Below are 22,263 nucleotides of genomic sequence, written 5' to 3'. Positions count from 1 at the left end.
ATACAGTGCACACAGGAGCACGGCGGCCACTGCGGGGTGTGCGGTAGGATCCAGTGCACACAGGAGCACGGCGGCCACTACGGGGTGTGCGGTAGGATCCAGTGCACACAGGAGCTCGGCGGCCACTGCAGGGTGTGCTGTAGGATCCAGTGCACACAGGAGCACGGCGGCCACTGCGGGGTGTGTGATAGGATCCAGTGCACACAGGAGCTCGGCGGCCACTACGGGGTGTGCGGTAGGATCCAGTGCACACAGGAGCACTGCGGCCACTACGGGGTGTGCGGTAGGATCCAGTGCACACAGGAGCACGGCGGCCACTACGGGGTGTGCTGTAGGATCCAGTGCACACAGGAGCACGGCGGCCACTACGGGGTGTGCTGTAGGATCCAGTGCACACAGGAGCTCAGCGGCCACTACGGGGTGTGCTGTAGGATCCAGTGCACACAGGAGCACAGCGGCCACTACGGGGTGTGCTGTAGGATCCAGTGCACACAGGAGCACAGCGGCCACTACGGGGTGTGCTGTAGGATCCAGTGCACACAGGAGCACGGCAGCAACTGCGGGGTGTGCTGTAGGATCCAGTGCACACAGGAGCACGGCGGCCACTACGGGGTGTGCGGTAGGATCCAGTGCACACAGGAGCTCGGCGGCCACTACGGGGTGTGCGGTAGGATCCAGTGCACACAGGAGCACGGTGGCCACTACGGGGTGTGCGGTAGGATCCAGTGCACACAGGAGCACGGCGGCCACTACGGGGTGTGCTGTAGGATCCAGTGCACACAGGAGCACGGCGGCCACTACGGGGTGTGCGGTAGGATCCAGTGCACACAGGAGCTCGGCGGCCACTACGGGGTGTGCGGTAGGATCCAGTGCACACAGGAGCTCGGCAGCCACTACGGGGTGTGCGGTAGGATACAGTGCACACAGGAGCACGGCGGCCACTACGGGGTGTGCTGTAGGATCCAGTGCACACAGGAGCACGGCGGCCACTACGGGGTGTACTGTAGGATCCAGTGCACACAGGAGCGCGGCGGCCACTACGGGGTGTACTGTAGGATCCAGTGCACACAGGAGCACGGCGGCCACTGCGGGGTGTGCGGTAGGATCCAGTGCACACAGGAGCTCGGTGGCCACTACGGGGTGTGCGGTAGGATCCAGTGCACACAGGAGCACTGCGGCCACTACGGGGTGTGCGGTAGGATCCAGTGCACACAGGAGCACGGCGGCCACTACGGGGTGTGCTATAGGATCCAGTGCACACAGGAGCACGGCGGCCACTACGGGGTGTGCTGTTAGGATCCAGTGCACACAGGAGCTCAGCGGCCACTACGGGGTGTGCTGTAGGATCCAGTGCACACAGGAGCACAGCGGCCACTACGGGGTGTGCTGTAGGATCCAGTGCACACAGGAGCACAGCGGCCACTACGGGGTGTGCTGTAGGATCCAGTGCACACAGGAGCACGGCAGCAACTGCGGGGTGTGCTGTAGGATCCAGTGCACACAGGAGCACGGCGGCCACTACGGGGTGTGCGGTAGGATCCAGTGCACACAGGAGCTCGGCGGCCACTACGGGTTGTGCGGTAGGATCCAGTGCACACAGGAGCACGGCGGCCACTACGGGGTGTGCGGTAGGATCCAGTGCACACAGGAGCACGGCGGCCACTACGGGGTGTGCTGTAGGATCCAGTGCACACAGGAGCACGGCGGCCACTGCGGGGTGTGCGGTAGGATCCAGTGCACACAGGAGCACTGCGGGGTGTGCGGTAGGATCCAGTGCGGAGAGTATATTGTCACAAAACTGCGTACAAAGGAAGAGATTACTATCAGTCTGTGTGCACACGTCGCAATTTTGATGCGTCTTTCCTACTACACTCCTCCACGCTTTCCCTTAAACTTAAAGGTTCATTTGCATACAAAATAAAAGTTCAATGCTTAAGTGATTTTGCACCAAGAAAGGAAGGTTTTCTTGTCTTTAAAGGGAATCTGTCAGCATATTTGTGCTATGTAATCTGAGAGCTACATGGTGCAGGGGCAGAGATCCTGATTCCGGGGATGTATCACTTTCTGGGCTACTTGCTGTAGTTTTGATAAAATCCCTGTTTTCTCTCCAGAGCTCGGAATGCCGAGCTGTTTATAACCCCGCCCACACGCCTGGTAGATTTCTGTGTACACTGTCAGCAAGCTGCCAGTCAGTGGGAGGGAGAGTGGTTATACAGATTAGCTGGACTGGGGTGCATGTGAGACCTAGTCCTGCTGTGATAATCTCCTACTAATAAAACACTGATGGTATGGAAAAAACAGCACACAGCCTAGTAAAGTGATACATCGCTGGAATCAGGGTTTCTTGCTCTATATTATGCTGTTCCCTTTAAGAGTACCACCTGGTTTAGAAGGTAGATATCTGCTAAATTCCATTAACTATGTCACTGCCAGCAGAGCCTACACCAACACCCGGTAAACCTGGGCAACATCCTCCATACATGTACGGGAGCTGAGCCTATGCAGGGCAGGTGGGGTGACCAATAAAAAAAATGTAAAAAATTATATATATTAATTAATCGAAAAGTGAGGAGGGGCCCCTGGGTGTAGGGTGCACTGCTCAAGTATTCAACCAAAAAAGGGCGTGGCTGTAGCCCAGGCTTCTGGATTCTTCCCAATATTGGCCCCACCCAGATGACTCTTCCCTGATTTCCATGCCCTTTTAATAGTGATTTGTGTTAGTTTCAATACATGTATTTTAGGTAAAAATATTTTTTGTAATAGGGTTTCATTAAAACTGTTGCACCATTTGCCTTTTATAGCTCCTGTCTTGCACTGCCTATATCTGGCTGCAAAAGAGGTAACTGAGAATCCGTCAGTGAGCTGGTTCTGAGGTCTGGTGGATGAGTTTTATAACCTCAGAACAGAACACATCAAAGATGAATGTGTAGGGATAAAAAGACCTTGGAAAAGCAAAATGGCACATTTTAAACGAACCCCAATAGTAAATATGATATTTAGCCACATATACATGTATGCAAGTAAAACAAAAATTGCTAAAAATGGACAACCCCTTTAACTAGAAAGTCGCATAACATATTGGGCGTGGATTTCTAAAAGTCTCCTCCTTCCCTGTGACGAGTCCTCCTATAAGAGCTGGCCAGTCAGACTGAATCGTCCAATAGGATAGGAGCATGAGGTGCGTACGCTAATGAGCTAAGTTAGAAAAGTGACGTCATTTCCCACTGACACACCCTTCTTCCCCTCCCTCTGCTGTCTCTTTGACTGACGTAATTTTTCTTCAATCAGCGTTAGGAGCTCTCTGTCATCGTCCAATGGGAGGTGTTAGGGGGCGGGACGAGCCCCTGCGGCGGATTTCCTGCTGTTCCCTGCTTTTCCCTCAGCCTGTAGCGCTCACATTCCCCCGCTGTAGCCTGATAGTGAGCCGGGGCCGAGTACCGGAGCCAGGCGCCGCTGTCACATCCCGAAGCAGCCGCGGTCACCACTCCCGCCTTCCTCAGTGCAGTCACCCCCGCCCAGCTCTGGTCTGCAGGAAACATGCCGGCCGTATCTAAAGGGGACGGGATGCGGGGACTGGCCGTGTTCATCTCCGACATCAGGAACTGTAAGTGGGGCTCCGTGTGCAGGGGAGAGTGGGGGTCTGACACTGGAGAGCACTGCCGTGTGTGTGGGGGAGCCCAGGATATGGGAGAGCACAGCCCTGAATGTAGAGGAGCCCTGTGTATGGGGGGAAGCGGAGCCCTGTGTATGGGGGAGCCCAGGATATGGGGGGGGGAGCGGAGCCCTGTGTATGGGGGAGCCCAGGATATGGGGGGGGGAGCGGAACCCTGTGTGTGGGAGCCCAGGATATGGGGGGGGGAGCGGAGCCCTGTGTATGGGGGAGCCCAGGATATGGGGGGGGGGGAGCGGAGCCCTGTGTATGGGGGAGCCCAGGATATGGGGGGGGAGCGGAGCCCTGTGTATGGGGGAGCCCAGGATATGGGGGGGGGAGCGGAGCCCTGTGTATGGGGGAGCCCAGGATATGGGGGGGGGGAGCGGAGCCCTGTGTATGGGGGAGCCCAGGATATGGGGGGGGGGAGCGGAACCCTGTGTGTGGGAGCCCAGGATATGGGGGGGGGAGCGGAGCCCTGTGTATGGGGGAGCCCAGGATATGGGGGGGGGGGAGCGGAGCCCTGTGTATGGGGGAGCCCAGGATATGGGGGGGGGGAGCGGAGCCCTGTGTATGGGGGAGCCCAGGATATGGGGGGGGAGCGGAGCCCTGTGTATGGGGGAGCCCAGGATATGGGGGGGGGGGGAGCGGAGCCCTGTGTATGGGGGAGCCCAGGATATGGGGGGGGGAGCGGAGCCCTGTGTATGGGGGAGCCCAGGATATGGGGGGGGGAGCGGAACCCTGTGTGTGGGAGCCCAGGATATGGGGGGGGGAGCGGAGCCCTGTGTATGGGGGAGCCCAGGATATGGGGGGGGGGGAGCGGAGCCCTGTGTATGGGGGAGCCCAGGATATGGGGGGGGGGAGCGGAGCCCTGTGTATGGGGGAGCCCAGGATATGGGGGGGGAGCGGAGCCCTGTGTATGGGGGAGCCCAGGATATGGGGGGGGAGCGGAGCCCTGTGTATGGGGGAGCCCAGGATATGGGGGGGGGGGGAGCGGAGCCCTGTGTATGGGGGAGCCCAGGATATGGGGGGGGGAGCGGAACCCTGTGTGTGGGAGCCCAGGATATGGGGGGGGGGGGGGAGCGGAGCCCTGTGTATGGGGGAGCCCAGGATATGGGGGGGGAACCTGGCCCTGTGTATGGGGGGAGCCCAGGATATGGGGGGAGCCCAGGATATGGGGGGGGGGAGCGGAGCCCTGTGTATGGGGGAGCCCAGGATATGGGGGGGGAGCGGAGCCCTGTGTATGGGGGAGCCCAGGATATGGGGGGGAGCGGAGCCCTGTGTATGGGGGAGCCCAGGATATGGGGGGGGGGGGAGCGGAGCCCTGTGTATGGGGGAGCCCAGGATATGGGGGGGGGCGCGGAGCCCTGTGTATGGGGGAGCCCAGGATATGGGGGGGGGCCCAGGATATGGGGGGGGGAGCGGAGCCCTGTGTATGGGGGAGCCCAGGATATGGGGGGGGAGCGGAGCCCTGTGTATGGGGGAGCCCAGGATATGGGGGGGAGCAGAGCCCTGTGTATGGGGGAGCCCAGGATATGGGGGGGGGAGCGGAGCCCTGTGTATGGGGGAGCCCAGGATATGGGGGGGGGAGCGGAGCCCTGTGTATGGGGGAGCCCAGGATATGGGGGGGGGAGCGGAGCCCTGTGTATGGGGGAGCCCAGGATATGGGGGGGGGAGCGGAGCCCTGTGTATGGGGGAGCCCAGGATATGGGGGGGGGAGCGGAGCCCTGTGTATGGGGGAGCCCAGGATATGGGGGGGGGAGCGGAGCCCTGTGTATGGGGGAGCCCAGGATATGGGGGGGGGAGCGGAGCCCTGTGTATGGGGGAGCCCAGGATATGGGGGGGGAGCGGAGCCCTGTGTATGGGGGAGCCCAGGATATGGGGAGGGAACCTGGCCCTGAGTATGGGGGGAGCCCAGGATATGGGGGGGAGCGGAGCCCTGTGTATGGGGGAGCCCAGGATATGGGGGGGGGGGAGCTGAGCCCTGTGTATGGGGGAGCACAGGATATGGGAGAGCACAGCCCTGTATATGGGGGAGCCCAGGATATGAGGGGAGCGGAGCCCTGTATATGGGGGAGCCCAGGATATGAGGGGAGCGGAGCCCTGTGTATGGGGGAGCCCAGGATATGGGGGGGGGGAAGCGGAGCCCTGTATATGGGGGAGCCCAGGATATGGGGGGGAGCGGAGCCCTGTGTATGGGGGAGCGGAGCCCTGTATATGGGGGAGCCCAGGATATGGGGGGGGAGCGGAGCCCTGTATATGGGGGAGCCCAGGATATGGGGGGGGAGCGGAGCCCTGTGTAAGGGGGAGCCCAGGATATGGGGGGAGCGGAGCCCTGTGTATGGGGGAGCCCAGGATATGGGGGGAGCGGAGCCCTGTATATGGGGGACCCCAGCATATGGGGGGGAGCGGAGCCCTGTGTATGGGGGAGCCCAGGATATGGGGGGAGCGGAGCCCTGTATATGGGGGAGCCCAGGATATGGGGGGGAGCGGAGCCCTGTGTATGGGAGAGCCCAGGATATGGGGGGGGAGCGGAGCCCTGTGTATGGGGGAGCCCAGGCTATGGGGGGCGAGCGGAGCCCTGTGTATGGGGGAGCCCAGGATATGAGGGGTGAGCGGAGCCCTGTATATGGGGGAGCCCAGGATATGGGGGGGGAGCGGAGCCCTGTATATGGGGGAGCCCAGGATATGGGGGGGGCGCGGAGCCCTGTATATGGGGGAGCCCAGGATATGGGGGGGGCGCGGAGCCCTGTATATGGGGGAGCCCTGTATATGGGGGGGAGCGGAGCCCTGTGTATGGGGGAGCCCAGGATATGGGGGGGAGAGCGGAGCCCTGTGTATGGGGGAGCCCAGGATATGGGGGAGCCCAGGAGATATGGGGGGGGGGAGCGGAGCCCTGTGTATGGGGGAGCCCAGGATATGGGGGGGGGGAGCGGAGCCCTGTGTATGGGGGAGCCCAGGATATGGGGGGGGGAGCGGAGCCCTGTATATGGGGGAGCCCAGGATATGGGGGGGGGGGGGAGTGGAGCCCTGTGTATGGGGGAGCCCAGGATATGGGGGGAAACCCGGCCCTGTGTATGGGGGAGCCCAGGATATGGGGGGGGGGGAGCGGAGCCCTGTGTATGGGGGAGCCCAGGCTATGGGGGGGCGAGCGGAGCCCTGTGTATGGGGGAGCCCAGGATATGAGGGGCGAGCGGAGCCCTGTATATGGGGGAGCCCAGGATATGGGGGGGGAGCGGAGCCCTGTATATGGGGGAGCCCAGGATATGGGGGGGGCGCGGAGCCCTGTATATGGGGGAGCCCAGGATATGGGGGGGGCGCGGAGCCCTGTATATGGGGGAGCCCAGGATATGGGGGGGGCGCGGAGCCCTGTATATGGGGGAGCCCAGGATATGGGGGGGGCGCGGAGCCCTGTATATGGGGGAGCCCTGTATATGGGGGGGGGCGGAGCCCTGTGTATGGGGGAGCCCAGGATATGGGGGGGAGAGCGGAGCCCTGTGTATGGGGGAGCCCAGGATATGGGGGAGCCCAGGAGATATGGGGGGGGGGGAGCGGAGCCCTGTGTATGGGGGAGCCCAGGATATGGGGAGGGAACCTGGCCCTGTTTATGGGGGAGCCCTGTGTATGGGGGAGCCCAGGATATGGGGGGGAGCGGAGCCCTGTGTATGGGGGAGCCCAGGATATGGGGAGGGAACCTGGCCCTGTGATGGGGGAGCCCAGGATATGGGGGGGAGCGGAGCCCTGTGTATGGGGGAGCCCAGGATATGGGGGGGGGAGCGGAGCCCTGTGTATGGGGGAGCCCAGGATATGGGGGGGGGGAGCGGAGCCCTGTGTATGGGGGAGCCCAGGATATGGGGGGGGGGAGCGGAGCCCTGTGTATGGGGGAGCCCAGGATATGGGGGGGGAAGCGGAGCCCTGTGTATGGGGGAGCCCAGGATATGGGGGGGGGGGGAGCGGAGCCCTGTGTATGGGGGGGAGCCCTGTGTATGGGGGGAGCCCAGGATATGGGGAGGGAACCTGGCCCTGTGTATGGGGGGAGCCCAGGATATGGGGGGGAGCGGAGCCCTGTGTATGGGGGAGCCCAGGATATGGGGGGGGGGAAGCGGAGCCCTGTGTATGGGGGAGCCCAGGATATGGGGGGGGGGGGGGAGCTGAGCCCTGTGTATGGGGGAGCACAGGATATGGGAGAGCACAGCCCTGTATATGGGGGAGCACAGGATATGGGAGAGCACAGCCCTGTATATGGGGGAGCCCAGGATATGAGGGGAGAGGAGCCCTGTGTATGGGGGAGCCCAGGATATGGGGGGGGAGCGGAGCCCTGTATATGGGGGAGCCCAGGATATGGGGGGCGAGCGGAGCCCTGTATATGGGGGAGCCCAGGATATGGGGAGCGAGCGGAGCCCTGTATATGGGGGAGCCCAGGATATGGGGGGGGAGCGGAGCCCTGTATATGGGGGAGCCCAGGATATGGGGGGGGAGCGGAGCCCTGTATATGGGGGAGCCCAGGATATGGGGGGGGAGCGGAGCCCTGTGTAAGGGGGAGCCCAGGATATGGGGGGAGCGGAGCCCTGTGTATGGGGGAGCCCAGGATATGGGGGGGAGCGGAGCCCTGTGTATGGGGGACCCCAGTATATGGGGGGGAGCGGAGCCCTGTGTATGGGGGAGCCCAGCATATGGGGGGGAGCGGAGCCCTGTGTATGGGGGAGCCCAGGATATGGGGGGGAGCGGAGCCCTGTATATGGGGGAGCCCAGGATATGGGGGGGGGAGCGGAGCCCTGTATATGGGGGAGCCCAGGATATGGGGGGGGAGCGGAGCCCTGTGTATGGGAGAGCCCAGGATATGGGGGGGGGCGCGGAGCCCTGTGTATGGGGGAGCCCAGGATATGGGGGGGGGGGGGGAGCGGAGCCCTGTGTATGGGGGGAGCCCTGTGTATGGGGGGAGCCCTGTGTATGGGGGGAGCCCAGGATATGGGGGGGGAGCGGAGCCCTGTGTATGGGGGAGCCCAGGATATGGGGAGGGAACCTGGCCCTGTGTATGGGGGGAGCCCAGGATATGGGGGGAGCCCAGGATATGGGGGGGAGCGGAGCCCTGTGTATGGGGGAGCCCAGGATATGGGGGGGGGAAGCGGAGCCCTGTGTATGGGGGAGCCCAGGATATGGGGGGGGGGGAGCTGAGCCCTGTGTATGGGGGAGCACAGGATATGGGAGAGCACAGCCCTGTATATGGGGGAGCACAGGATATGGGAGAGCACAGCCGTGTATATGGGGGAGCCCAGGATATGAGGGGAGAGGAGCCCTGTGTATGGGGGAGCCCAGGATATGGGGGGGGGGAGCGGAGCCCTGTATATGGGGGAGCCCAGGATATGGGGGGCGAGCGGAGCCCTGTATATGGGGGAGCCCAGGATATGGGGGGTGAGCGGAGCCCTGTATATGGGGGAGCCCAGGATATGGGGGGGGAGCGGAGCCCTGTATATGGGGGAGCCCAGGATATGGGGGGGGGGAGCGGAGCCCTGTATATGGGGGAGCCCAGGATATGGGGGGGAGCGGAGCCCTGTGTATGGGGGAGCCCAGGATATGGGGGGGGAGCGGAGCCCTGTGTATGGGGGAGCCCAGGATATGGGGGGGGGGGGAGCCCTGTGTAAGGGGGAGCCCAGGATATGGGGGGAGCGGAGCCCTGTGTATGGGGGAGCCCAGGATATGGGGGGAGCGGAGCCCTGTATATGGGGGACCCCAGCATATGGGGGGGAGCGGAGCCCAGGATATGGGGGGGAGCGGAGCCCTGTATTTGGGGGAGCCCAGGATATGGGGGGGGAGCGGAGCCCTGTATATGGGGGAGCCCAGGATATGGGGGGGGGGAGCGGAGCCCTGTGTATGGGGGAGCCCAGGATATGGGGGGGGGGGGGGGGAGCGGAGCCCTGTGTATGGGGGAGCCCAGGATATGGGGGGGGGGGAAGCGGAGCCCTGTGTATGGGGGAGCCCAGGATATGGGGGGAAACCCGGCCCTGTGTATGGGGGAGCCCAGGATATGGGGGGGGGGGAAGCGGAGCCCTGTGTATGGGGGAGCCCAGGATATGGGGGGAAACCCGGCCCTGTGTATGGGGGAGCCCAGGATATGGGGGGGAGCGGAGCCCTGTGTATGGGGGAGCCCAGGATATGGGGGGGGAGCGGAGCCCTGTGTATGGGGGAGACCAGGATATGGGGGGGGGGGAAGCGGAGCCCTGTGTATGGGGGAGCCCAGGATATGGGGGGGGGGGGAAGCGGAGCCCTGTGTATGGGGGAGCCCAGGATATGGGGGGGGGGGGAGCGGAGCCCTGTATATGGGGGAGCCCAGGATATGGGGGGGCGCGGAGCCCTGTATATGGGGGGGGAGCGGAGCCCTGTGTATGGGGGAGCCCAGGATATGGGGGGGGCGGGGAGAGCGGAGCCCTGTGTATGGGGGAGCCCAGGATATGAGGGGGGGAGAGCGGAGCCCTGTGTATGGGGGAGCCCAGGATATGGGGGAGCCCAGGAGATATGGGGGGGGGGAGCGGAGCCCTGTGTATGGGGGAGCCCAGGATATGGGGAGGGAACCTGGCCCTGTGTATGGGGGAGCCCTGTGTATGGGGGGGAGTGGAGCCCTGTGTATGGGGGAGCCCAGGATATGGGGAGGGAACCTGGCCCTGTGTATGGGGGAGCCCAGGATATGGGGGGGAGCCCAGGATATGGGGGGGGGGGGAGCCCAGGATATGGGGGAGCCCAGGATATGGGGGGGGGGGGCAGCGGAACCCTGTGTATGGGGGAGCCCAGGATATGGGGGGGGGAGCGGAGCCCTGTGTATGGGGGAGCCCAGGATATGGGGGAGCCCAGGAGATATGGGGGGGGGGAGCGGAGCCCTGTGTATGGGGGAGCCCAGGATATGGGGGGGGGAGCGGAGCCCTGTGTATGGGGGAGCCCAGGATATGGGGGGGGGAGCGGAGCCCTGTATATGGGGGAGCCCAGGATATGGGGGGGGGGGGGAGTGGAGCCCTGTGTATGGGGGAGCCCAGGATATGGGGGGAAACCCGGCCCTGTGTATGGGGGAGCCCAGGATATGGGGGGGGGGGGAGCGGAGCCCTGTGTATGGGGGAGCCCAGGCTATGGGGGGGCGAGCGGAGCCCTGTGTATGGGGGAGCCCAGGATATGAGGGGCGAGCGGAGCCCTGTATATGGGGGAGCCCAGGATATGGGGGGGGAGCGGAGCCCTGTATATGGGGGAGCCCAGGATATGGGGGGGGCGCGGAGCCCTGTATATGGGGGAGCCCAGGATATGGGGGGGGCGCGGAGCCCTGTATATGGGGGAGCCCAGGATATGGGGGGGGCGCGGAGCCCTGTATATGGGGGAGCCCAGGATATGGGGGGGGCGCGGAGCCCTGTATATGGGGGAGCCCTGTATATGGGGGGGGGCGGAGCCCTGTGTATGGGGGAGCCCAGGATATGGGGGGGAGAGCGGAGCCCTGTGTATGGGGGAGCCCAGGATATGGGGGAGCCCAGGAGATATGGGGGGGGGGGAGCGGAGCCCTGTGTATGGGGGAGCCCAGGATATGGGGAGGGAACCTGGCCCTGTTTATGGGGGAGCCCTGTGTATGGGGGAGCCCAGGATATGGGGGGGAGCGGAGCCCTGTGTATGGGGGAGCCCAGGATATGGGGAGGGAACCTGGCCCTGTGATGGGGGAGCCCAGGATATGGGGGGGAGCGGAGCCCTGTGTATGGGGGAGCCCAGGATATGGGGGGGGGAGCGGAGCCCTGTGTATGGGGGAGCCCAGGATATGGGGGGGGGGAGCGGAGCCCTGTGTATGGGGGAGCCCAGGATATGGGGGGGGGGAGCGGAGCCCTGTGTATGGGGGAGCCCAGGATATGGGGGGGGAAGCGGAGCCCTGTGTATGGGGGAGCCCAGGATATGGGGGGGGGGGAGCGGAGCCCTGTGTATGGGGGGGAGCCCTGTGTATGGGGGGAGCCCAGGATATGGGGAGGGAACCTGGCCCTGTGTATGGGGGGAGCCCAGGATATGGGGGGGAGCGGAGCCCTGTGTATGGGGGAGCCCAGGATATGGGGGGGGGGAAGCGGAGCCCTGTGTATGGGGGAGCCCAGGATATGGGGGGGGGGGGGGGAGCTGAGCCCTGTGTATGGGGGAGCACAGGATATGGGAGAGCACAGCCCTGTATATGGGGGAGCACAGGATATGGGAGAGCACAGCCCTGTATATGGGGGAGCCCAGGATATGAGGGGAGAGGAGCCCTGTGTATGGGGGAGCCCAGGATATGGGGGGGGAGCGGAGCCCTGTATATGGGGGAGCCCAGGATATGGGGGGCGAGCGGAGCCCTGTATATGGGGGAGCCCAGGATATGGGGAGCGAGCGGAGCCCTGTATATGGGGGAGCCCAGGATATGGGGGGGGAGCGGAGCCCTGTATATGGGGGAGCCCAGGATATGGGGGGGGAGCGGAGCCCTGTATATGGGGGAGCCCAGGATATGGGGGGGGAGCGGAGCCCTGTGTAAGGGGGAGCCCAGGATATGGGGGGAGCGGAGCCCTGTGTATGGGGGAGCCCAGGATATGGGGGGGAGCGGAGCCCTGTGTATGGGGGACCCCAGTATATGGGGGGGAGCGGAGCCCTGTGTATGGGGGAGCCCAGCATATGGGGGGGAGCGGAGCCCTGTGTATGGGGGAGCCCAGGATATGGGGGGGAGCGGAGCCCTGTATATGGGGGGGGGAGCGGAGCCCTGTATATGGGGGAGCCCAGGATATGGGGGGGGAGCGGAGCCCTGTGTATGGGAGAGCCCAGGATATGGGGGGGGGCGCGGAGCCCTGTGTATGGGGGAGCCCAGGATATGGGGGGGGGGGGGGAGCGGAGCCCTGTGTATGGGGGGAGCCCTGTGTATGGGGGGAGCCCTGTGTATGGGGGGAGCCCAGGATATGGGGGGGGAGCGGAGCCCTGTGTATGGGGGAGCCCAGGATATGGGGAGGGAACCTGGCCCTGTGTATGGGGGGAGCCCAGGATATGGGGGGAGCCCAGGATATGGGGGGGAGCGGAGCCCTGTGTATGGGGGAGCCCAGGATATGGGGGGGGGAAGCGGAGCCCTGTGTATGGGGGAGCCCAGGATATGGGGGGGGGGGAGCTGAGCCCTGTGTATGGGGGAGCACAGGATATGGGAGAGCACAGCCCTGTATATGGGGGAGCACAGGATATGGGAGAGCACAGCCGTGTATATGGGGGAGCCCAGGATATGAGGGGAGAGGAGCCCTGTGTATGGGGGAGCCCAGGATATGGGGGGGGGGAGCGGAGCCCTGTATATGGGGGAGCCCAGGATATGGGGGGCGAGCGGAGCCCTGTATATGGGGGAGCCCAGGATATGGGGGGTGAGCGGAGCCCTGTATATGGGGGAGCCCAGGATATGGGGGGGGAGCGGAGCCCTGTATATGGGGGAGCCCAGGATATGGGGGGGGGGAGCGGAGCCCTGTATATGGGGGAGCCCAGGATATGGGGGGGAGCGGAGCCCTGTGTATGGGGGAGCCCAGGATATGGGGGGGGAGCGGAGCCCTGTGTATGGGGGAGCCCAGGATATGGGGGGGGGGGGAGCCCTGTGTAAGGGGGAGCCCAGGATATGGGGGGAGCGGAGCCCTGTGTATGGGGGAGCCCAGGATATGGGGGGAGCGGAGCCCTGTATATGGGGGACCCCAGCATATGGGGGGGAGCGGAGCCCAGGATATGGGGGGGAGCGGAGCCCTGTATTTGGGGGAGCCCAGGATATGGGGGGGGAGCGGAGCCCTGTATATGGGGGAGCCCAGGATATGGGGGGGGGGAGCGGAGCCCTGTGTATGGGGGAGCCCAGGATATGGGGGGGGGGGGGGGGAGCGGAGCCCTGTGTATGGGGGAGCCCAGGATATGGGGGGGGGGGAAGCGGAGCCCTGTGTATGGGGGAGCCCAGGATATGGGGGGAAACCCGGCCCTGTGTATGGGGGAGCCCAGGATATGGGGGGGGGGGAAGCGGAGCCCTGTGTATGGGGGAGCCCAGGATATGGGGGGAAACCCGGCCCTGTGTATGGGGGAGCCCAGGATATGGGGGGGAGCGGAGCCCTGTGTATGGGGGAGCCCAGGATATGGGGGGGGGAGCGGAGCCCTGTGTATGGGGGAGACCAGGATATGGGGGGGGGGGAAGCGGAGCCCTGTGTATGGGGGAGCCCAGGATATGGGGGGGGGGGGAAGCGGAGCCCTGTGTATGGGGGAGCCCAGGATATGGGGGGGGGGGAGCGGAGCCCTGTATATGGGGGAGCCCAGGATATGGGGGGGCGCGGAGCCCTGTATATGGGGGGGGAGCGGAGCCCTGTGTATGGGGGAGCCCAGGATATGGGGGGGGCGGGGAGAGCGGAGCCCTGTGTATGGGGGAGCCCAGGATATGAGGGGGGGAGAGCGGAGCCCTGTGTATGGGGGAGCCCAGGATATGGGGGAGCCCAGGAGATATGGGGGGGGGGAGCGGAGCCCTGTGTATGGGGGAGCCCAGGATATGGGGAGGGAACCTGGCCCTGTGTATGGGGGAGCCCTGTGTATGGGGGGGAGTGGAGCCCTGTGTATGGGGGAGCCCAGGATATGGGGAGGGAACCTGGCCCTGTGTATGGGGGAGCCCAGGATATGGGGGGGAGCCCAGGATATGGGGGGGGGGGGAGCCCAGGATATGGGGGAGCCCAGGATATGGGGGGGGGGGGCAGCGGAACCCTGTGTATGGGGGAGCCCAGGATATGGGGGGGGGAGCGGAACCCTGTGTATGGGGGAGCCCAGGATATGGGGGGGTAGAGCGGAACCCTGTGTATGGGGGAGCCCAGGATATGGGGGGGGGGGGGAGGGGAGCCCTGTGTATGGGGGAGCCCAGGATATGGGGGGGGGGGAGGGGAGCCCTGTGTATGGGGGAGCCCAGGATATGGGGGGGGGGAAGCGGAACCCTGTGTATGGGGGAGCCCAGGATATGGGGGGGGGGGAAGCGGAACCCTGTGTATGGGGGAGCCCAGGATATGGGGGGGGGGGAAGCGGAACCCTGTGTATGGGGGAGCCCAGGATATGGGGGGGGAGCGGAGCCCTGTGTATGGGGGAGCCCAGGATATGGGGGGGGAGCGGAGCCCTGTGTATGGGGGAGCCCAGGATGTGGGGGGAAACCCGGCCCTGTGTATGGGGGAGCCCAGGATATGGCGGGGAAACCCGGCCCTGTGTATGGGGGAGCCCAGGATATGGGGGGGGGGGGAGGAGACCCGGCCCTGTGTATGGGGGAGCCCAGGATATGGGGGGGGAAACCCGGCCCTGTGTATGGGGGAGCCCAGGATATGGGGGGGGGAACCCGGCCCTGTGTATGTGGGAGCCCAGGATATGGGGAGGGGGAACCCGGCCCTGTGTATGGGGGAGCCCAGGATATGGGGGAGGGGGAACCCGGCCCTGTGTATGGGGGAGCCCAGGATATGGGGGAGGGGGGGAAAACCCGGCGCTGTGTATGGGGGAGCCCAGGATATGGGGAGGGGGAACCCGGCCCTGTGTATGGGGGAGCCCAGGATATGGGGGAGGGGGGGAAACCCGGTCCTGTGTATGGGGGAGCCCAGGATATGGGGGGGGGGGGGAAACCCGGCCCTGTGTATAGGGGAGCACAGCCCTGAATATAGAGGAGCCCTGTGTATGGGGGGAGAGGATGAAGGCGTGCAGTCTTGTAGGCAGGGGAGAGGATGGAGGCGCGCGCGGCCCCCTAGGCAGGGGAGAGGATGGAGGCGCGCTGTCTTGTAGGCAGGGGAGGGGATGGAGGCGTGCATGGCCCCGTAGGCAGGGGAGGGGATGGAAGACGTGTAATAGTGTGGCGTGTACCTGTAGATTGCTGGTGAATGAATAATATATTGGGATCTCTCCCCCCTGTTATTCTAGAGGTTTCTTAATAAAGATAGTCTTAAGTATTTTTCTGCCTGTTCTGTATGTATATTACATAGCTCCTCCATACTCGGGCACACCCGACTGTTCTTTGGTGCTCTATGGGGAGAAGGGAGTGAGCCGCTGCCAGACAGCTCTGATGGGGGTTATCTTCCATGAGATCGAGGGATTGCATAATCCGTGGGTTCAGATTTCGTTCTTTCAAAGTGTACTGACTTTTTTTTTTTTTTTCAATCTATTTTTATTAGTTTTCAAGACAATACAGGAATCCAAGAGAATCTCCCACGCAGGGGAAAAGCAATAATAAACTGGAACATCAGTAGTTATAAAAAGAGACCAATTAAAGGGTTATTATCTCATTATTTTTCACAAAGCATAGTACATACATACTTATTGCTAATATTCAGACTAGGCCTAATGTAATGTTTCTTGTACCTTTGTTCATTTTTTTCATCTCCATCTGCCCTTTGGTGCACATAAATGAATCTACTTCTAAAACTACATTTCCCAACAACACTCACTTCTCAGTGCTGCAGACCCCTTCCTCGTCTTCTGTATGCCCCTGACTAGCCTCGCCTCGGAGTTATCATCAAGGTAATCTAAGTGTAGTGTGCCCCTTATGCTCCTGTGCGCTCTCGTTACATCATCGTTAGTTGGTTCCTTATGGAGCTCAGCTCATACGCTCCCCCCATAACGGAGGAGCTTGTAATAAGTAGACAGTGCTGAGCGGAATTTTGTTTATTTTCTGCAGCAGCAGACAGATTAGTGATGTGAATCTGCAAAGTACTGCTCTATTGATGCATATGGCAAAAGATAATTTTCTGTCATGTGCATCAATAGAGCTGCATTTGGCAACAAGCACAGCTCCTGCTCTGCCATTGTGGAAGAGTGCAGGAGAGTTGAGCCCTGCTAGAAACTAACAATGTTGTGAAAACATACAGGCAGCAATACCGATGTAGATGGCAGAAGATAAAATCTATCGACTCTCCAACGATCAGAAATTACCTTCAAGTGGCTAGGCGATACTTTTTGATTACACCTTGAAGTCTGAAATGTTACAGAAATTTCTGCGACTGGTTGCGTTCATGATTGTGCGAAAATCCATATGCTTGCCTCGAGCGCTCTTATAAACAGAACTGATTTTTCTTCTCTTTTAAGGACGCTGGATGACTTGTGTCATCAGATTTCACATCCTAAAAACTGTGAGTTCACGTGTGCATTGAGGAAAAACGAAATTGTGGTGCTTTCTTTATTTTTTACATGTTTTTAGCGGTCAGATATTTACATTTTTTGGTGAAGTCTGTGGAAATTGGCCTAAAAAATCCTCGTGGTCTGCAGTGATGGAAATAATGGGTCATCTGCCTTTTTAGGGTATGTGCACACGTTGCGATTTTGGCCCTGCGGATCCACAGCAGTTTTCCATGCGGTGTACAGTACCATGTTATCCTATGGAAAGCAGAAACCGCTCTGCACATGCTGCGGAAAAGCGGTTTATTTTCCGCAGCATGTCAATTCTTTATGCGGATTCCGCAGTGTTTTTACACCTATTCCATTCTAGGAATCCGCAGGTGGAATCCGCACTAAATCGGCAGGAAATCCGCAGGTAAAACGCATTTTGACCTGCGGATTCTGCAGATTCCGCATGAAAAAATCCGCGCACAAATCCGCAACGTGTGCACATACCCTTACTCTCATGCACGCACTTGGTTTTATCCCTTGCGGGTTTTTTTTTTTTTTTTTTTTTAATCTGCAGAATGTCAATCTTTTTTAGCGTCTTTAGCCCATTCTATTATCCATGTCATGCTGGTTACCTGGACACATGGTGGTTGCACTTCATTAGGCCCCTCTGCAGTGTACAGGGTGGGGTGAGTTTTTGTGTTTCCTGCCATTGTCTCAGTCCCTTAAATTGTTTTTTTTTTTTCCTGGTTTCCCTTTTTTTTTTTTTTTTTCCCATCGATGAGTATGTCAAAGTTGCATCATTTAATATTTACTAAGGGAAGAAGATGCAGTAAATTAATCCGCTCACAAAACTTGTTAATTTGCTTCCATTCTATACGATAAGTTCGCTCCAGGTCTTTCTCCTAGACCGGGCACGCTGTACATTTTCCACTTTCAGGTCCATGAATTCTGAAGACCTGCTGCGTGTGAACGTGCGCTAAATCTGTCACCAGATATTGGTGTAAGGGCTCGTTACACATCAGTTTTATGCCAGACAGCACTTCCATCTATGTCATTCTGTAGAGCTGTTCACACGTCAGATCCTTTTTTTCGGACCGTGCATAATCACAGACATGTCCGATACTGACCTGAGTGGCAGATCAAAATCAGCAATGCAAGTCTACGTGTTAGGAAGCTGTTATAAAAAAAAAAAAAAAATGCACAGGAATGGCCATAGTGACATATAAAATGCACGGATTAAGGGATGGGTGACGGGAAAGTAATTGAGAGTAATCATCAATTTGCAGAAGTTACTGGAAACAAATGGGATAACTGCTCGGACATGTCAGAAATGGTAACCTTTCAGCTTCACATGTTTACAAAGGGGGGAAAATGGCTAAAGATCTTGTTTCTACTGGCGGGAGTTTAGTCATAATCGCAAGGTTGCTTAAACTTCTTTTTTTAATTGCATTTCAAAGAATTCAACCCTGGTTACACCTGTCCTTAGCCCCTTAATCATGAGCCAATTTTTCTTTTTTTGTGCATTTGTTTTTTTCCTCTACTTCCAAGTTCTGCACTCTTCCCCCCCCCCCCTTCCATTGATTCCGCTATCCCCATTCATTCTGCCGTACATTGCTCTGAAAACGTAAAAAAAGATTCCAAGTGCGGGAAAAAAAGTAATCCTCAGCGCTGCCATTGATTTTTTTTTTTTTTGTTTTTTCATTTTTTGGATAACTTGATTCTTCAGATCAGCACAATTGCAGCGATATCAAACTGGCATATTTTTTGTACCACTTTAGATTACAAAGCTCATACCTCAGCTGCTGCAGAACCCCATACTTCACACCCCTACACTTGAAAATAAAGCCTGCACCTTAATATGTGGTGATGAATGCAGTCTATTTATTCCAACTATCAGTTGATGTTACTGAAGACGAGCAATGCCTGTCCTGGGTGTCCTATTGGGCAGCTATGAGGTGTACCTGACTGGTGCTAAAAAAAGGAGTGTTAGTCTGTGTGCTATCCGGCTTTCATTCTTTTTGGTACAGATATGATATGGATATATAGATAGAGCAGATTTCTAATCTGCTTTTGCTATTGAAAACATTATCTATGAGCTCAAAATCCTTTCAGGTGATGCGGTTTTTTAAAAATCTGATCTGCTTTTGCATCTGAAAAACGTATCCTCAAAAAACGCAGGAAAAACGCTGTGAGAATGTAGCCTTAGATCAGGAATAGAACAGTCATTTATAGGACCTTTCATAACTTTCCCAAATTCCTATGAAAAAATATTCAGCACATTCTGCATTGAACTACTGTACCCAATTTATTATATATTTTAGGAGTCTGTCCATTTTATACCGACTCCGACTCCACCAAAATGAGCACCGACTCCACGACTCTGACTCCACAGCCCTGTTACAAACCCATCTTACACCAATGTGTATATCCTGTATAGTGGGTAGTGCAGATTTCTAACTGGGGAAAAAAATTAAACCTCATATTGAAAAATGCAGTAAAATACCGTTTGGGCCACACTGCTACGCTGATTGCACGTTTTTTAATGTCCTTTACATGACTTATTCAGGTTTGGGGCGTATGTTGGGCACGGGTTTGTTTTATTATTCTTTCAATATCTTTTTTTTTTTTTTTTTTTCCCGAAGGTAAGAGCAAAGAAGCTGAAATTAAAAGAATCAACAAGGAGCTGGCCAATATCAGGTCGAAATTTAAAGGTGAGGTAGTCGCCGTGTTGGTTATTTGGGGACCGCTGCTTTTACTCTATAGTAGTCTAAGCATCAAGCATCTGTATGCTCACACAGACATTCAAATATCATTTTATTTCTTAATACCCTTTGCTTTACTAGGAGACAAAGCTCTGGATGGCTACAGTAAGAAGAAATATGTCTGCAAGCTCCTCTTCATCTTCCTGCTCGGTCACGACATTGATTTTGGTCATATGGAAGCAGTAAATTTGCTGAGCTCAAATAAGTACACAGAGAAGCAGATCGTAAGTTACCGGACGAGTTTTCCCTGGTTGTCCTTTGCTGTGTTTACTCATTCGAGATTTGAGGAAGTGTTAGGCGTGGAATCAAAAACAAAATCCTCCTTTAAAGGGAATCTGTCAGCAGGTTTTGACTATCCTAATTCCACAGTCGGTTGCTGTAAATTCAATACAATCAGTGTTTTATCAGCAGGAGATTATTACTGCCGGACTAGGTGTTAAGCTGGAGTCACACATAGCGACTCACCAGCGATCCCAACAACGATATCAACGTGTCAGGATCACTGGTGAGTCGCTATGTGATCGCTGATGAGCTGTCACACAGCCAGCTTCACCAGCGATCAGCACAGCGGCGCCGAGCGCGCGGCGTCGCTGTGTTCGTTAGTTACCAGCGCGCTGATGCAGGGAGTTTGTAACTAACGTACTCATCGGGTATCCAAGGGACGTGCGTCCCTTAGATACCCGATGTGTACGTTAGTTACCAGCTCCCTGCATTAGTGTGCTGGTAACTAACGTACACATCGGGTATCTAAGGGACGCACGTCCCTTGGATACCCGATGTGTACGTTAGTTACCAGCAGATCGCTGGTTTCCTGCCTGTCACACGCAGCGATGCGTGCTGGCCAACGGGAGACCAGCGACAAAAGAAATGTTCAGCAGTTTCCTACAGTGATCAGCGATACCGGCAGGGGGCCAGTCGCTGATCGCTGTCACACACAGCGATCTCGCTGGTGAGATCGCTGTTGTGTCACAAAACTTGTGACTCAGCAGCGATCTCGCTAGCGAGATGGCTATGTGTGACAGGGCCCTTATGCACAGGCCTGTCCAGCTAATCTGTGTAACCACGCCCCCACCTCTGATAAGCAGTTTGCTCACTGTGCACAGGAAGCTGCCAATCAGTGGTGTGGGTAGGGTTCTACACAGCTCAGCTGTCCCGAGCTCTGCTACATCTACAGCAGAGAAAATCGGGGATTCTATCAAAACTACAAAACAGCCCAGTAAGTGATACATCACCGGAATCAAGGTCTTTGCCTGTACTTCATGCTGTTCTCGGAACACATGACAAAAACCTGCTGACAGATTCGCTTTAAGTGCACTATCATGCAATATCCTGAGCGTGCAAAACTGCAGGACTTCTGGGAATTTATTCCTATAGTGTACACCCAAGAAAAATTTATTTTCCAGGACGTCCTATCCTGACAGCACCATGGGGGGGTTGTCCTTTCATCCTTACAGGGACATGAAATGCACAAGAGGTTAAAAGGTCCCCTCCCACACCACCCTCCAGTGTTTTTCCTGTCCCTGTAAGGACAGGCACGAGAGCGCCGCAGCCGCGGCATTCAGCAACTTACCGGGGCCAGGAGGTTCGGGGTCCTAACTTCCAACTCCTCCGGTTGGACGGTTCTGCACGGCACCCCCCTAAGGGGGGGTTCTCCGCCGGCGGTCCTGTGGAGCGTCGCTCCGGGATTCGATACCGCTTCCCCACAGCACGGCTTCCGCGAGAATGCCCATGGCGGCGGCCACGTCACTTCCGGGCGCCCAGGGATGACGACATCCGGTCACAGCAGGGAGCAGGGAAGGAGTGCCGGCGCAATACAAGGTAGGATAAGAGCGGGGGGAAGCGGGGGCCAGCGGCAGATCGATAGGTGACGCTACAGACCTGTGACTTCTGTCAGCTCCGCCAGCATGGACGCCAGGACCAGTGACCAGCCAGAGCCAGCGTCTGTGAGTAAGGGGCACGGGGGGCAGTGATACCAGAGACAGGAGCCTTTAGTAAAAATGGACTCCTGTTCTTTGTTAGGATAAAACAACGCCGACCCCGACGACAGCAACGTCTAGGACATCGAGCAAACCCAAATGCCCCATCAAACTACCAAGCACATGGAAGAAACCCCTATGTGAGGACTGCACCCTGCGGATCGTCAGAGGCGAGCCAGCCGCGTTCCTCACAGAGATGCGCACAATAGTCAGAGACGAAGTCCAGGCCTCCGTCTCTGGGTTACTACCCACTCAGTCCTCCGGCCGGTCCCAGGCCAAGAGACCAAGATAGGAGTCCGACCAGTCATCAGAGGAAGAGATACGGGACACAGACTCGGAGGAAGAGGGCGAGATCACCTCTGGAGACAGGGAAGAGGTACCTCTTCACATCAGAAAACACGAACGAGCTTCTCGGTGCAGTAAGAAGTACGATGCAGATTGAGGAAACCCCGAAGGAGCAATCCATCCAGGACGCAATGTTCGGGGGATAAAGAGCTATAATTCGTCAGGTCTTACCAGTTAATGACCATATTTGGGCAGTGATCCTGGAAGAATGGGAAGATGCCGAGAAAAGACTGATTGTGCCGCAAGACTTTAAGCTGCGACTTCCATTTAACCAGGAGGACATCAACACTTGGGACGAAGTGCCTAAGATTGATTCACCGGTAGCCAAGGTGTCGAGAAAGACTTCAATTCCCTTTGAAGATTCGTCCAGTCTCAAAGAGCCAATAAACAAAAAGGCCGACGTGCTCTTAAAAAGAGCTTGGGAGGCCTCAGCAGCGGTGAT

The 22,263-nt window shown here is 58.9% G+C and overlaps 1 protein-coding gene across 3 annotated transcripts in view; it reads left to right on the top strand.

Moving 5' to 3' along the window:
* Positions 1-3,282: 3,282 nt before the first annotated feature.
* The window catches only part of LOC141085541 (AP-2 complex subunit alpha-1), a 77,652-nt gene continuing 58,671 nt past the window's right edge, over positions 3,283-22,263 (top strand). The window contains exons 1-4 of one of the 3 annotated variants that reach the window (XM_073570981.1): positions 3,285-3,604; positions 16,718-16,761; positions 19,381-19,449; positions 19,582-19,724. In XM_073570981.1, the coding sequence (XP_073427082.1) occupies positions 19,674-19,724 (51 nt within the window). In that variant the 5' untranslated portion in view covers positions 3,285-3,604; positions 16,718-16,761; positions 19,381-19,449; positions 19,582-19,673. Of the gene's footprint in view, positions 3,605-16,717; positions 16,762-19,380; positions 19,450-19,581; positions 19,725-22,263 lie in introns of all 3 variants that reach the window. The other 2 variants (XM_073570980.1, XM_073570979.1) reach the window with 2 other exon arrangements.

The sequence above is a fragment of the Dendrobates tinctorius genome, unplaced genomic scaffold, assembly GCF_039654945.1.
Source record: "Dendrobates tinctorius isolate UK_male_01 unplaced genomic scaffold, ASM3965494v1 ptg000028l, whole genome shotgun sequence".
Lineage (NCBI taxonomy): Eukaryota > Metazoa > Chordata > Amphibia > Anura > Dendrobatidae > Dendrobates > Dendrobates tinctorius.
Note: the sequence above shows the minus strand (reverse complement) of the source record. Positions and strands in the feature narration are given on the sequence as shown.